At 40.9% G+C, this 13,341-nt stretch overlaps 1 protein-coding gene across 1 annotated transcript in view; it reads left to right on the top strand.

Annotated features, from left to right (window-relative positions):
* Nucleotides 1-4,770, top strand: part of LOC141271938 (uncharacterized) — a 67,780-nt gene extending 63,010 nt beyond the window's left edge. The window contains exon 8 of the mRNA XM_073682189.1: nucleotides 2,824-4,770. Within this exon, the coding sequence (XP_073538290.1) occupies nucleotides 2,824-3,666 (843 nt within the window). The 3' untranslated portion in view covers nucleotides 3,667-4,770. The remainder of the gene's footprint in view (nucleotides 1-2,823) is intronic.
* Nucleotides 4,771-13,341: the final 8,571 nt, after the last annotated feature.

Below are 13,341 nucleotides of genomic sequence, written 5' to 3'. Positions count from 1 at the left end.
CGTGGTATCTTCACTTTCAAGAGACAGTTATCAAGGCCCTGATATTTGGCAGTGGTGGCAGAGCGGGTCCCACTACTTCTGGAACTGAAGGACCTTGAATTGTACCGGGCCAGCATTTCCCGGGGCAGATCCCTCACAGCGGAAAAAGGGTAAGTCACAAAAGAAGTGCCGAGTGTGCTACCGAAGAGGAATACGCAAGGACACCATTTACCAATGTGACACCTGCCCCGACAAACCTGGCCTCTGCATGAAAGACTGCTTCAGAAGATACCATACCTCCATGGACTATTGAATTAATTTCTGACGTATGAGAACCCGACGAACACTACACAGCTGACGTAGTGTTCGTCAGGTTGTCATACTTCAGTTGTGTAGTTTTTGTCAGGTTGTAATACACAACTGGCATATAACACTACATTATAAAATTGACAAATCAGGAATCCGTTCCAAAAAAGGGGCACTTGTGGGGGAGCTCCAATGTTTAGGTACACAGGGGCTCTCCAAACGCGACATGGTTCCAATTTGTTAGGGGACACCATGTCGCGTTTGGAGAGCCCTTTGTGTGCCTAAACGTTGGGTCTCCCCCACAATTGACCCCATTTTGGAAACTAGACCCCCCAAGGCACCTATCTAGATGCATAGTGAGCACTTACAACCCCCAGGTGCTTCACAAATTAATCCGTTAAAATAAAAAAGTGTTTTTTTTTCCACTTTTTCATTTTTACGAATCAATTTGTGAAGCACCTGGGGGTTCCAAGTGCTCACTATGCATCTAGATAGGTGCCTTGGGGGGTCTAGTTTCCAAAATGGGGTCACTTGTGGTGGAGCTCTAATGTTTAGGCACATCAGGGGCTCTCCAAACGCAACATGGCGTCTGCTAATTATTCAAGCAAATTTTACAATCAAAAAGTCAAATGGCACTCCTTCCCTTCCGAGCCCTGCCGTGCGCCCAAACAGTGGTTTTTCCCCACATATGGGGTATCTGCGTGCCCAGGGGAAATTGCACAACAAATTTTGGGGTCCATTTTTTCTTGTTACCCCTGTGAAAATAAAAAAAAATGGGTGTAAAGTAACATTTTTGTGAAAAAAGTTAAATGTTTATTTTTTTCTTCCACATTCCAAAAATTCCTGTGAAGCACCTGAAGGGTTAATAAAGTTATTGAATGTGGTTTTGAGCACCTTGAGGGGTGCAGTTTTTAGAATGGTGTCACTTTTGGGTATTTTCTGTCATAAAGACCTCTCAAAGTGACTTCAAATGTGATGTGGTCCCTAAAAAAATGGTTTTGTAAATTTTGTTGGAAAAATGAGAAATCACTGGTCAATTTTTAACCCTTTTAGCTCCCTAACCAAAAAAAATTTGGTTCCAAAATTGTGCTGATGTAAAGTAGACATGTGGGAAATGTTATTTATTAAGTATTTTGTGTGACATCTCTCTCTGATTTAAGGGCATAAAAATTCAAATTTTGAAAATTGCAAAATTTTCGCCAAATTTCCGTTTTTTTCACAAATAAACACAAGTGATATCGAAGAAATTTTACCAAAATCATGAAGTACAATATGTCACGAAAAAACAATCTCAGAATCAGGGGCATCAGTTAAAGCGTTCCAGAGTAATTACCTCATAAAGTGACAGTGGTCAGAATTGTAAAAATTGGCCTGGTCATTAACGTGCAAACCACCCTCGGGAGTAAAGGGGTTAAAACTCCCATTAGATATTGTCTGGATCTTCTCACTATTTCATGACCATGGAAACTGTTCACATTCATTTGTCATCAAACGAATTAGTGACCTTGTCTTGTTTCTAAAAAGTTTCACACAATTTGTCCATCTGTCTGTGACTTTTACAATATTTCTTTCAGGGTAAAGATCTGACCCATATTAATACTACAGAGACATATATGAGGGATGATGAGTGGTGTAAAGAGGAGATTCCTACAGATAACAGCACAGGTGAGTAGTAACCACTAAACCACTTTGAGATATGTTAAACTTAACAATGTTGTTTATCATTGTTAATGCTAAAGAGGATCTTTTCACAGGAAAAAGTGGAGTTTTTGCTCTTCTTTTACTCTTGCTGTTTCCCAGAGTATTTTGGCTTTTTTAATATGACATGAGAGATATGGGCCTTTTTACTGAATGTTAATTTTTATGGTACTTCCTTTACTGTTGGTGTGTCTTAAAGCTGCACTCCAAAATTACCCCTTGAGCCACACACTCTTGGTAAAGACCATAACATGATTACAAAATAAGTCTTATATCCCTGGAACCATAGGGCGGATTAAAAAAAAACAATACAAAAACTGAATTCTCAAAATAAAATAGGAGCAAAAACTGACGACTTTTGACCTGGTGACAGGTCTTCTTTAATGACACGATAATGGTGAAGATATAATTAAAATTTATCTCTGCCAATTTACATGCAAGTAATGGCATAATTTTTTGGGTTAATCTCAGTTTGGCAGCTTATTCTGATCTCTCTTGACGGTTTTGTTCTGGTGTACAGGTGACTGTATGAGGAACTCAGAAGGACATGTGATGTCTTATGATTTTAAAGCAGAAGATCATAATATTACACAATATCCATATGAAGCACATGTTATTATACCAGAAATGCACTCAGTCCTTTACAGCGAAGATCTATCATCTGATTCTTTTCAACGGGCTCTATCTTTTGATTCAATACAGACTGTTAATCAAAATAAAAATAACCACAGGGATGTTGAACATCAAGACGCTCACACAAAAGAGAAACTATTTTCATGTTCAGAATGTGGGAGTTGTTTTACCCACAAGTCTGAATTTGTTATACATAAAAAAAGTCACACGAGGGAGAAGCCATATTCATGTTCAGAATGCGGGAAATGTTTTAATCGGAAATCTCATCTTATTACACATCAAGTAATTCATACAGGGGAGAAGCCATTTTCATGTTCAGAATGTGGGAAATGTTTTAGTCGGACGGCTCATCTTGTTACTCATCAGAAAACTCACACAGGTGAGAAACCATTTTTTTGCCTACAATGTGGGAAATGTTTTACACGAAAATCAAATCTTATTGAGCATCAAAAAACTCACACAGGAGAGAAACCATTTTCATGTTTAGAATGTGGTAAGTTTTTTTCATTTAAATCAAATCTGGTTAAACACGAGAGAATTCACACAAAAGCATTTTCATGTTCAGAATGTGGGAAACATTACAGAAGTATGGAAAAGCTTGTTACACATCAGATAGGTCACAGAGGGGAGAAGCCATATTCTTGTTCAGAATGTGGAAAATGTTTTAAACAGAAATCAGATCTTGTTACACATCAAAGAAGTCACACAGGGGAGAAACCATTTTCATGTCCAATATGTGGGAAATGTTTTAATCAGAAATCACATCTTTCTCAACATCAGATAATACACACAGGAGAGAAGCCATTTTCATGTTTAGAATGTGGGAAATGTTTTACAGTTAAATCAAATCTTGTTAAACATGAGAGAAGTCACACAGGTGAGAAGCCATTTTCATGTTCAGAATGTGGGAAATCTTATAGCTCTAAGGAAAATCTTATTATACATAAACAAATTCACACAGGGGAGAAGCCATTTTTATGCCCAGAATGTGGGAAATGCTTTTCTAGGAAATCAATTCTTGTTCACCATCAAAAAACTCACATAAGGTAAAATCCATATTCATTTCTGAATGTGAGAAATGATTTGCAGACCTTTTTAATCTGGTCACACATCAGAAAATTCATACAGAGAAAAAACATATTCACATCTTTTTATACATCAAAGAAATCACACAGGGGAAAAGCAATTTTCATGCTCAGATTTTAACCAGAAATTAGATCTTGTTAGTTATATAAGCATCCAAACAGGGAAGAAGCCATTTTCCTGTTTAGAATGTGAGAAATTCTTTGTCTACATAAACAAATGTCTAAGGGTATGTCCATATAAGTTTTTTGACTTGGATTTTCCAGACAAAATCCACACAAAAAATGTAAAAAAAAAATATTATTTTTTGGTGCGCATTTTTTTTGTGTGTATTGTATTGGCCAATTTTTTTCTGATTCTTACCATTTATTGGCCAGATTTAAAGCAGAAAAGCCTCAACTATTGATGTTTCTTTTTTTTCAATAATGTGAAGAGAAAGAGAGGAGAGCGCTCCTTGTGCAGATCAATAGGGTAATCCCATATGGAGTATATTCACTCACCTTAAATCGTTGTGCAGCGTCAAGCACAACACTGGTATAATGCTTGGAAGGGCTCTCCACTGGCTGCAGCTACACCCTCTTGTTCTTCGGATGATGAGAATCCGGAAGGATACAATATGGATTAAAAGGGTAAAGCTTAGGGTTAAACAGCACTAACATCAATTGGAGAGGAAATAATTTAAATAAAAAATGTCTTTATTCGAGCTACGCATTACGGAGCTGATCCAGCTCCTTCATCAGGCTCATAAAATACAAGTAATGAAGGCTAACTGATATACCTTCCATAGTGATGTCAGAGAACAGGTTTAATCAATAATTATACAATTGGGATACAATAACAAATTGCATCTAACCTAGTATCAAACAGATAAAAAAAGATTAAAAATGTTAAGGTTAGAATACATACCATACAAATACCACAATCCCAATGCATCATAATTCTGAAGAAAACCAGAAAGGAAAAACATAAATAAATATATATATATATATATATATATATATATATATATATATATATATATATATATGTATATATATATACATATACAGTACAGACCAAACTTTTGGACACACCTTCTCATTTACAGATTTTTCTGTATTTTCATGACTTTGAAAATTGTACATTCACACTGAAGGCATCAAAACTATGAATTAACACATGTGGAATTATATACTTAACAAAAAAGTGTGAAACAACTGAAAATATGTCTTATATTCTAGGTTCTTCAAAGTAGCCACCTTTTGCTTTGATGACTGCTTTGCACACTCTTGGCATTCTCTTGATGAGCTTCAAGAGGTAGTCACCGGAAATGGTTTTCATTTCACAGGTGTGCCCTGTCAGGTTTAATAAGTGGGATTTCTTGCCTTATAAATGGGGTTGAGACCATCAGTTGTGTTGTGCAGAAGTCAGGTGGATACACAGCTGATAGTCTTACTGAATAGACTGTTAGAATTTGTATTATGGCAAGAAAAAAGTAGCTAAGTAAAGAAAAACGAGTGGCCATCATTACTTTAAGAAATGAAGGTCAGTCAGTCCGAAAAATTGAGCAAACTTTGAAAGTGTCCCCAAGTGCAGTGGCAAAAACCATCAAGTGCTACAAAGAAACTGGCTCACATGAGGACCGCCCCAGGAAAGGAAGACCAAGAGTCACCTCTGCTTCTGAGGATAAGTTTATCCGAGTCACCAGCCTCAGAAATCGCAGGTTAACAGCAGCTCAGATTAGAGACCAGGTCAATGCCACACAGAGTTCTAGCAGCAGACACATCTCTACAACAACTGTTAAGAGGAGACTTTGTGCAGCATGCCTTCATGGTAAAATAGCTGCTAGGAAACCACTGCTAAGGACAGGCAACAAGCAGAAGAGACTTGTTTGGGCTAAAGAACACAAGGAATGGACTTTAGACCAGTGGAAATCTGTGCTTTGGTCTGATGAGTCCAAATTTGAGATCTTTGGTTCCAACCACCGTGTCTTTGTGCGACGCAGAGAAGGTGAACGGATGGACTCTACATACATGGTTCCCACTGTGAAGCATGGAGGAGGAGGTGTGATGGTGTGGGGGTGCTTTGCTGGTGACACTGTTGGGGATTTATTCAAAACTGAAGGCATAGTGAACCAACATGGCTACCACAGCATCTTGCAGCGGCATGCTATTCCATCCACTTTGCGTTTAGTTGGACCATCATTTATTTTTCAACAGGACAATGACCCCAAACACACCGCCAGGCTGTGTAAGGGCTATTTGACCAAGAAGGAGAGTGATGGGGTGCTACGCCAGATGACCTGCCCTCCACAGTCACCAGACCTGAACCCAATCGAGATGGTTTGGGGAGAGCTGGACCGCAGAGTGAAGGCAAAAGGGCCAACAAGTGCTAAGCATCTATGGGAACTCCTTCAAGATTGTTGGAAGACCATTTCTGGTGACTACCTCTTGAAGCTCATCAAGAGAATGCCAAGAGTGTGCAAAGCAGTCATCAAAGCAAAAGGTGGCTACTTTGAAGAACCTAGAATATAAGACATATTTTCAGTTGTTTCACACTTTTTTGTTAAGTATATAATTCCACATGTGTTAATTCATAGTTTTGATGCCTTCAGTGTGAATGTACAAGTTTCATAGTCATGAAAATACAGAAAAATCTTTAAATGAGGTGTGTCCAAACTTTTAGTCTGTACTGTATATCTATCTATGTCTAGATATATATAGATATATATAATATATTATCCCCTTCAGGGGAATCTTTATAAAATCACCCCTTGCTGAATAGTATTTTCTATACATTCATTGAGGGTGAAAGGGTGGATAATTGAAATATCCAATACGACTCTCTGTTGATGAGTCTCTGGAATCTATTGGATATATTATCTGCGATTTGTTCTAGAATAATGAGTCTCGGACAAGTTGGGTCTGTTTTGTGTTGTAATAAGAAATGAACTGTGCTTAGTGATACCATTGCGCACATTATGACAGATTATTCATTCTATTGTAAACTGCTTGTTTCGTCCGACTGATATATTGTAGGTTGCTGTAATAAACCACAAAATTAGAGTTGCAGTTTAAAAATGTGTTTATTCAGAAGACTTCCCCTGTAGTTGTAGATGTAAATTCAGTGCAACACTGTACAATCATTCCACAGCAAAGACATTTAATCCCCCCAAATCGATAAGACCCCTCCATAGGAATTTGTATGATGGAATTTGATGTAGGATATAACAAGGGGGTATCTGATTTGATCCTGCTTTGTGCAACATGATTTTTCAAATTCACGCCCCTGCGAAAGACGATGTTGTTTTTTTTTTATAATATTCCCTGAGAGGATAGGATCATTAGTAACAATTGACCAATTTTACCCGCTAAAAATGTGCAAAACCAGTTAAAGAAAAAAAGACAAATTTGGGCTTTGCTCAAAGTTCATGAATAGTATGTGCCATTTCGAAGAATTTGGTGCAAAAAATCGACAGCGAAAACCACAAGTCAAAAAGGAAAAATAACTTTAAAAAAAAATTGCATTGATGACTCCATATTCAAAGAGTATTTAAGGTGGCTTTTGATGTGGATTTTGGAGCAGAATCCGAAATCCAACTGTGTGACCACACTCACACTGTAGCCTCACGTAGAGAAGTAGCATTTTTTTTATTTCATAAATAAAGTACAATAAAACATGTAAAGTAAAAATGAAGTCACGGCACACAATTAGTAGTTTAGGAATATCGGCAATTATCAAAAAAACTGTGTATACCAAGAAGCATATGGATTCCGGATAACCCACCACATCATATCAGCTATGTGTATAGAATTTTTCACATTAATATTGTTTGTGTTTATGCATTCATACAGCTGCATCTGAAAAATTGTTACAGATTGTTAAATAGTGTTGATCGAGCACTGAAATGCTCGACTGCTCGGTACTCGAATAGAGCACGTTGGACACTGGGACGTGCTCGACTTGAGTAGCAGGCATAATAGAAGTCAATGGCAAACTCAGAAAACCTCTCTCTCTTTACAAACTAAAAGATCCCCTAATTCTGGTTATAATGCCACTGTCAAGCAACAAAACTCTTTGAGCTTTCGTAAAAGCAAGTGAAGTCACCTGGTAGCGCTGTTTGTAGATGCTTTGAATTGTTCCCCAAGACTACGGCAGTACACTATGAAGTACCTGCTATGTTTTTTATTTTACACGTATATAAGTGTTTGGAGACCATTTTTCTTAAAGCGAACCTGTCACCGGGTTTGACCGATATGAAATTCGGCCACCACCTTTCAGCACTCATTCTATAATGCTGTATATAAGCCCCCAATCCAACCTGCAAGACAAGAAAAAGAGCTTTTATTATACTTAGCTGGGGGGGGCCGTCCAATCCGAGGGGCGTCACCTGGTGACAGGTTCTCTTTGAAGTAGAAAACCCGAGAAATGTTACCAGAATAAGGATGTCTTTTTTGATTGGGTTAATAAATATACATGTGTAAGGCTGTGTGCCCACTATCCGTTTTTTAAGCATTTCCGCAGCGGCAATTCCGCTACAGAAACACTTAAAAAACGCTTGGTAGAAGGTCTGCAATGTTCCCCAATGATAATCCGCATGTGCTGTGCACATACTGCGGAAATTTCCGCTGCGGATTACCATTGCGGAAAAAACCGCAGCACTACCAATTATTTTGCGTAATCGTGTCGTTTTCGCCGCCATTGACTTGCATTGAATCGCTTAATATCCGCATGACTACATGTACACATGTAGATATTAAGCAATTCAATGTGTGGATGGTACCTGGGTCTGGAGAAGAGGAGACTCTCATCCAGACCCGGGTACCATAGTACCTGTAAAAAAAAGAATTAAAATAAAAAATAAACATTATACTCACCTTCAGATGGCCCCCGGTCTCCATAGCAATGCGTCCTGGCTTCCCGGCAGCTCGCGATGGTCTAAAAGGACCTGCCATGACGTCGGCGGTTGCGTGACCCGTCACATGACTAAATGACGTCATGGCATGTCCTTTTACACAACCGCGAGACACCGGGAAGACCGGACGCATTGGATAAGGAGACCGGGGGCCATCGGAATGTGAGTATAATGTTTTTTTTTTTTTTTTTTACTATTTTTATTCTTCTTATTTAACTAACTTGGTCACACTACATAAAATCCATGCCATTTGCATGGAGTTATATAGTGTGACCAACTTGTCAAGCACTTTCCAAGTGATGCTAAAATCGCTTGGAAAGCGCTTGACACCCGCATGTGAAATCGCATGATCAAAACACTTCAATTACACTTGTCCCTGGCAGGAAAAACGCACGTACAATCCGCATGCGTTTTTTCTGCCAGGGAGATGCAGAAACGCTCAGGAAAAATCCAGAGCATTTCTGCATCGTGGGCACTTAGCCTAAATGCAAAATGTATTGCCAAAACCCGTGACCCAGCTTTGATTAAAAATATGTACATAGTCTTATAGCTGTGCATCTGTTTTAGAAGTAGCAGCGCTGCTGTAAGTTTCAATTTGACATTGACATTCGTTAATAAATGTTTGCTTTGAAAACCAAATGTATTTTTTTTGTTTACATTTTCTTTGTTATTTTTTTTTGTTGTGATGGTAAAGCCCAATAAACTATGGAGTTGAGGAAGAGCTGGTAGTTATAAGTGTAAAAAATAATGAAAAAGAAATGACGTCATGAATTACAGACTTTGACTTAGTTTACACAAGAGCTAAACTTTAATAAACCAGTAATGTCTGCAAACTATGGACATGACTGGCTTTATGTGCTCTTCTGCATCGTGGATGGGTGCAGGTACTAGTCTGGTCCTTAAGGGGAAACTGTCAGCAGGTTTTTGCTATTTAATCTGAAAGCAGCATGAGGTAGAGGCTAAGACACCGATTTCAGCCCTGTGTCACTGATTAGGCTTTGTGCTGTTGTTTCAATACGATTAGTGTTTTGTCAGCAGGAGGTTAAAGAGGTTGTCTGCTACTTATACATTGAAGACCTATCTTTAGGTCATCAATGTCTGACTGGCAGAGGTCCGAGACCCTGCAACCCTGCCAATCAGCTGTTATCGGTGTTGGTGGCTGCCGGCCAGAAGGACTCACTTACTGAGCTGCTCTGTCTGCTTGTAGTGGCCGGGGGCTGGTACTGCACATCCACCCCCTATTCAAATCAATAAGAGGCGGATGTGCAGTACCCTGCGGTGGCCACTACAAGTAGACAGAGCAGCTCAGTAAGTACTTCCGACCGGCGGGAGTTCTACATTCTGGACTCTCACTAAACCCTACAATGTAAGGCTGAGGTGAACATCCTTTTTGGGCCCGAGTGCCAAAAAAGCCGTGTTCTGATACAAGAACTATGTTGACACTACTATATATGCCATATTCTATTAAGTTAGGGTTTTATTTTGGAAATTCCACTATTGTAGAAAGAGGGTCCTCTGCTCTATTATTTATCACTTCAGAAAAAAAGGAGTCAAGATAAGCATACAATGTGCGCTGGTATCCCAGCTAATGAGAGTTACTGAGCATAGAGGAGTAAGAAATGGTTGGGGGCCGTACAGAATGGCATCTCAGGCCGCATGTGGTCCCCAGGCCACACGTTGTGCATGTCTGATGTAATGGCTCCTTCTTGTTAGTAATTTTTCTTGCACACAAAAAAGTCCACATTTGGTCAGAATTTTGTCAGCGTATCAGAGTTTCATCAGTTTTTCTCAAATGAAAAAAAACCTAGCTTCTCCTATCAAACAGTCCATGAAAAACGGATAGCATCTGAGTGCTGACCGAATTTGTCACAGATCCATAGACTTGTATTGGCGAGTTGCGTGGACCACTCAGTCCGAGTAAAAAATTGTCCATATCAACTACCCCATAAGCTGTCATAGGTACAAGTGTTATGAAAAACATTGGTAGTACTTATACTTTAGCAAGTACTTTACTAATCTTCCGGTATGGCCTGCACATGGAGATGGCACGCAAGCATTGCACGGTGCTATTTGAACAATGTGTATCAAAATTCTGTTTTCCGCATGGCTGTGTATGGTTTTGGCACTTGAGAAATTAATCCCAAGAACATACAAACTCCTTACAGATCTTGTCCTTGCTGGGATTTGAACCTAGAACCCCAGCGCTGCATGGCTACAGTGCTTACCACTCAGCCAGTTTGTGACCAGTGTTGTCTATGATTTTTATGCACTTTGACGCGTGCTGCAGTACCGCACTACAGTGTGGAATGCTGGTGGTAACCCTGGTCTAGTAACTAAGTTTTCCCACTCCCACGATAGCGGGGTGTTCAGTGTTTACAATCTGGGTGTCCTTCCCTTCATAAGACCTATTTAGGTGTTTGCACCCTGTGGTACTCTAGCACAACCTATACATTTTAATTCTATGTCTTCTCATAAGCCAAGTTCACACGATCTTATTTTCGATCCGAGTGCTGTCCATGAACAAATAGCATATGGACAGCACTCAGACCAATTTTATTCAATGGTGCAGTGCAGATAGTTTCATAATTTTTATGGTTGTAGTTTGACATAAATCCATCTAGTTGAACCTACTATATAGTCTAACATGTTGATCCAGGGGAAGGCAAAAATCTCATGAGGCTGATGTTAATTGTAACGGGTCTGGGAGGCGGAACCTCTGAGCTACTATACAAGGGGGCGGTCCTTGTAAGGGAGCGGGTGGCGACCAGGCGGGCAGTCACAGCAGGTGACCGGGACAGTCTCTGGAAGAACGGGCAGGAGGTCACGGCAAGTGACCGGGGCAGTCTTTGGATGAACGGGCAGATGGTCACGGCAAGTGATCGGGGCAGTCTCTGGGTAAAGGGTTGGTACGACCTGTGGCGGCTGATGGTAGACGTGAGCTCCCAGGTGAGCAGGCGAGAGTCTCTGGATAAACGGGTGGTCACAGCATGTGACGGCGGAGCCTCCAGGAAGACCAACAGACAGGCGGCAGATGAGCGCTCCCAGGTGAGCGGGCAGAAGTCTCTGGACAGGCGGGTGGTCACAGCACGTGACGGCAGAGCCTCCAGGTAGGCTAGCAGACAGGCAGCAGATGAGCACTGCCAGGTGAGCGGGCAGGAGTCACTGGACAGGCAGGTGGTCACAGAACGTGACGGCGGAGCCTCCAGGTAGGCTAGCAGGCAGGTAGCAGATGTGCGCTCCCAGGTGAGCGGGCAAGCTGGTCCATAGACAGACTGACAGGAGTTGGAAGGCAGACCGTCGGACCTCAGGCAAGCAGGCAGGTAGCTGACGTGTGCTCCCAGGTGAGCGGGCAAGCTGGTCCTTAGACAGACTGACAGGAGTTGTAAGGCAGACCGTCGGACCTCAGGCTAGCAGGCAGGTAGCAGAATATCAGGCAGGAATAAGACAGCAAGCTGGCAGGAATCTGGCAGGTATCTGGCAGGTAACTGGCAACGGGACCTGAGGGCTGAAGCAGAGTAGTGAACAGTGCAACAACATTGCTCGGGCACCTCCATTTTGGAGGAGGTGCCTTATATATGGTGAAGTCCTCCGGCCATTGGCCGGGGACTCCTTAGGACGGCGCGCGCGGCCCCTTTAAGAGGGAGGGAGAGCGCGCGCGCGCGCCCTAAGCACAGTGGCCGGGAAGGAGCGCGCGCTGCCAGCAGAGCGGGAGGAGGACGCCGGGCACGGAGCAGAGAGGTGAGGGGAACAGCGTCCCTGCCTAGCAGAGGGCTGGGACGCCGGCGCTACATTAATAGATCCATATTAGGGGAAAAAAAATCCTTCCAGACTCCACATACAGCAATCAGTTCCATGGATCAATGTCTCATCACAGAATCTAGTACCCATAACCTTGTAATATTATATTTTTCAAGAAAAGCATCCAGACTTTTATTGAACTTTTGTAGTGAATCACTCATTACAACATCATGTGTCAGGGAGTTCCATAGTCTCACTGCTCTTACAGTAAATAATCTGCATCTGTGATTATGATTAAACCTTCTTTTCTCTAGACGTAGAGGATGCCCCCTTTTCCCCTTCTCAGGCCTCAGAGTAAAAAGATCATTACAAAGATCTCTGTACTGTCTTGTACATTATAATAAGATCGCCCCTAAGCCTTTGTTTTTGCAAACTGAATAACCATAAGTTTAATAACCAGTCTTGGTTTTGTAGTCCACCCTTAATAACCTTGTTTGCTCTTTTCTGCCCTGAATCTAGTTTAGCCATGTTCTTCTTATACACTAGAGTTCTTTTAATGCATCCCATCATTTTATTTGCCTTGGCAACTGCTGCCTGGCACTGGTCACTAAGGTTGAGTTTACCATCCACCCATCTGCCCAAGTCTTTTACAGTTTTACCCAGTCTTTTACCAGTTAGCACATATGTGCACATTTCATTTCCTCTGCCCGAGTGCTTGACCTTACATTTATCTATATTAAGCATCACTTGCTATTTCTGAGCCCGAGCCTCTGGCTTACATAAATCCATCTGTGATATTAATGTATCCTCCTCTGTGTTGATTATCTTGCAGTTTAGTATAATCTGCAAATACTCACATTCTACTCTGTATGTCCTCTACAAGGTCATTAATAGAGATGAGTGAGCACTAAAATGCTCGTTACTCGAATCGAGCAACTTCTAATGCTCTGGTGCTCGTTTTGAGTAACGAGTATAATGGGAGTCAATGGGAAATCCAAGCATTTTTTTGA

Source organism: Phyllobates terribilis, unplaced genomic scaffold, assembly GCF_046119375.1.
Source record: "Phyllobates terribilis strain yellow unplaced genomic scaffold, ASM4611937v1 Scaffold_5__5_contigs__length_657084704, whole genome shotgun sequence".
Taxonomy (NCBI): Eukaryota; Metazoa; Chordata; class Amphibia; order Anura; family Dendrobatidae; genus Phyllobates; species Phyllobates terribilis.
The sequence above is the reverse complement of the archived record's forward strand: the minus strand, read 5'-3'. Positions and strand labels throughout refer to the sequence as shown.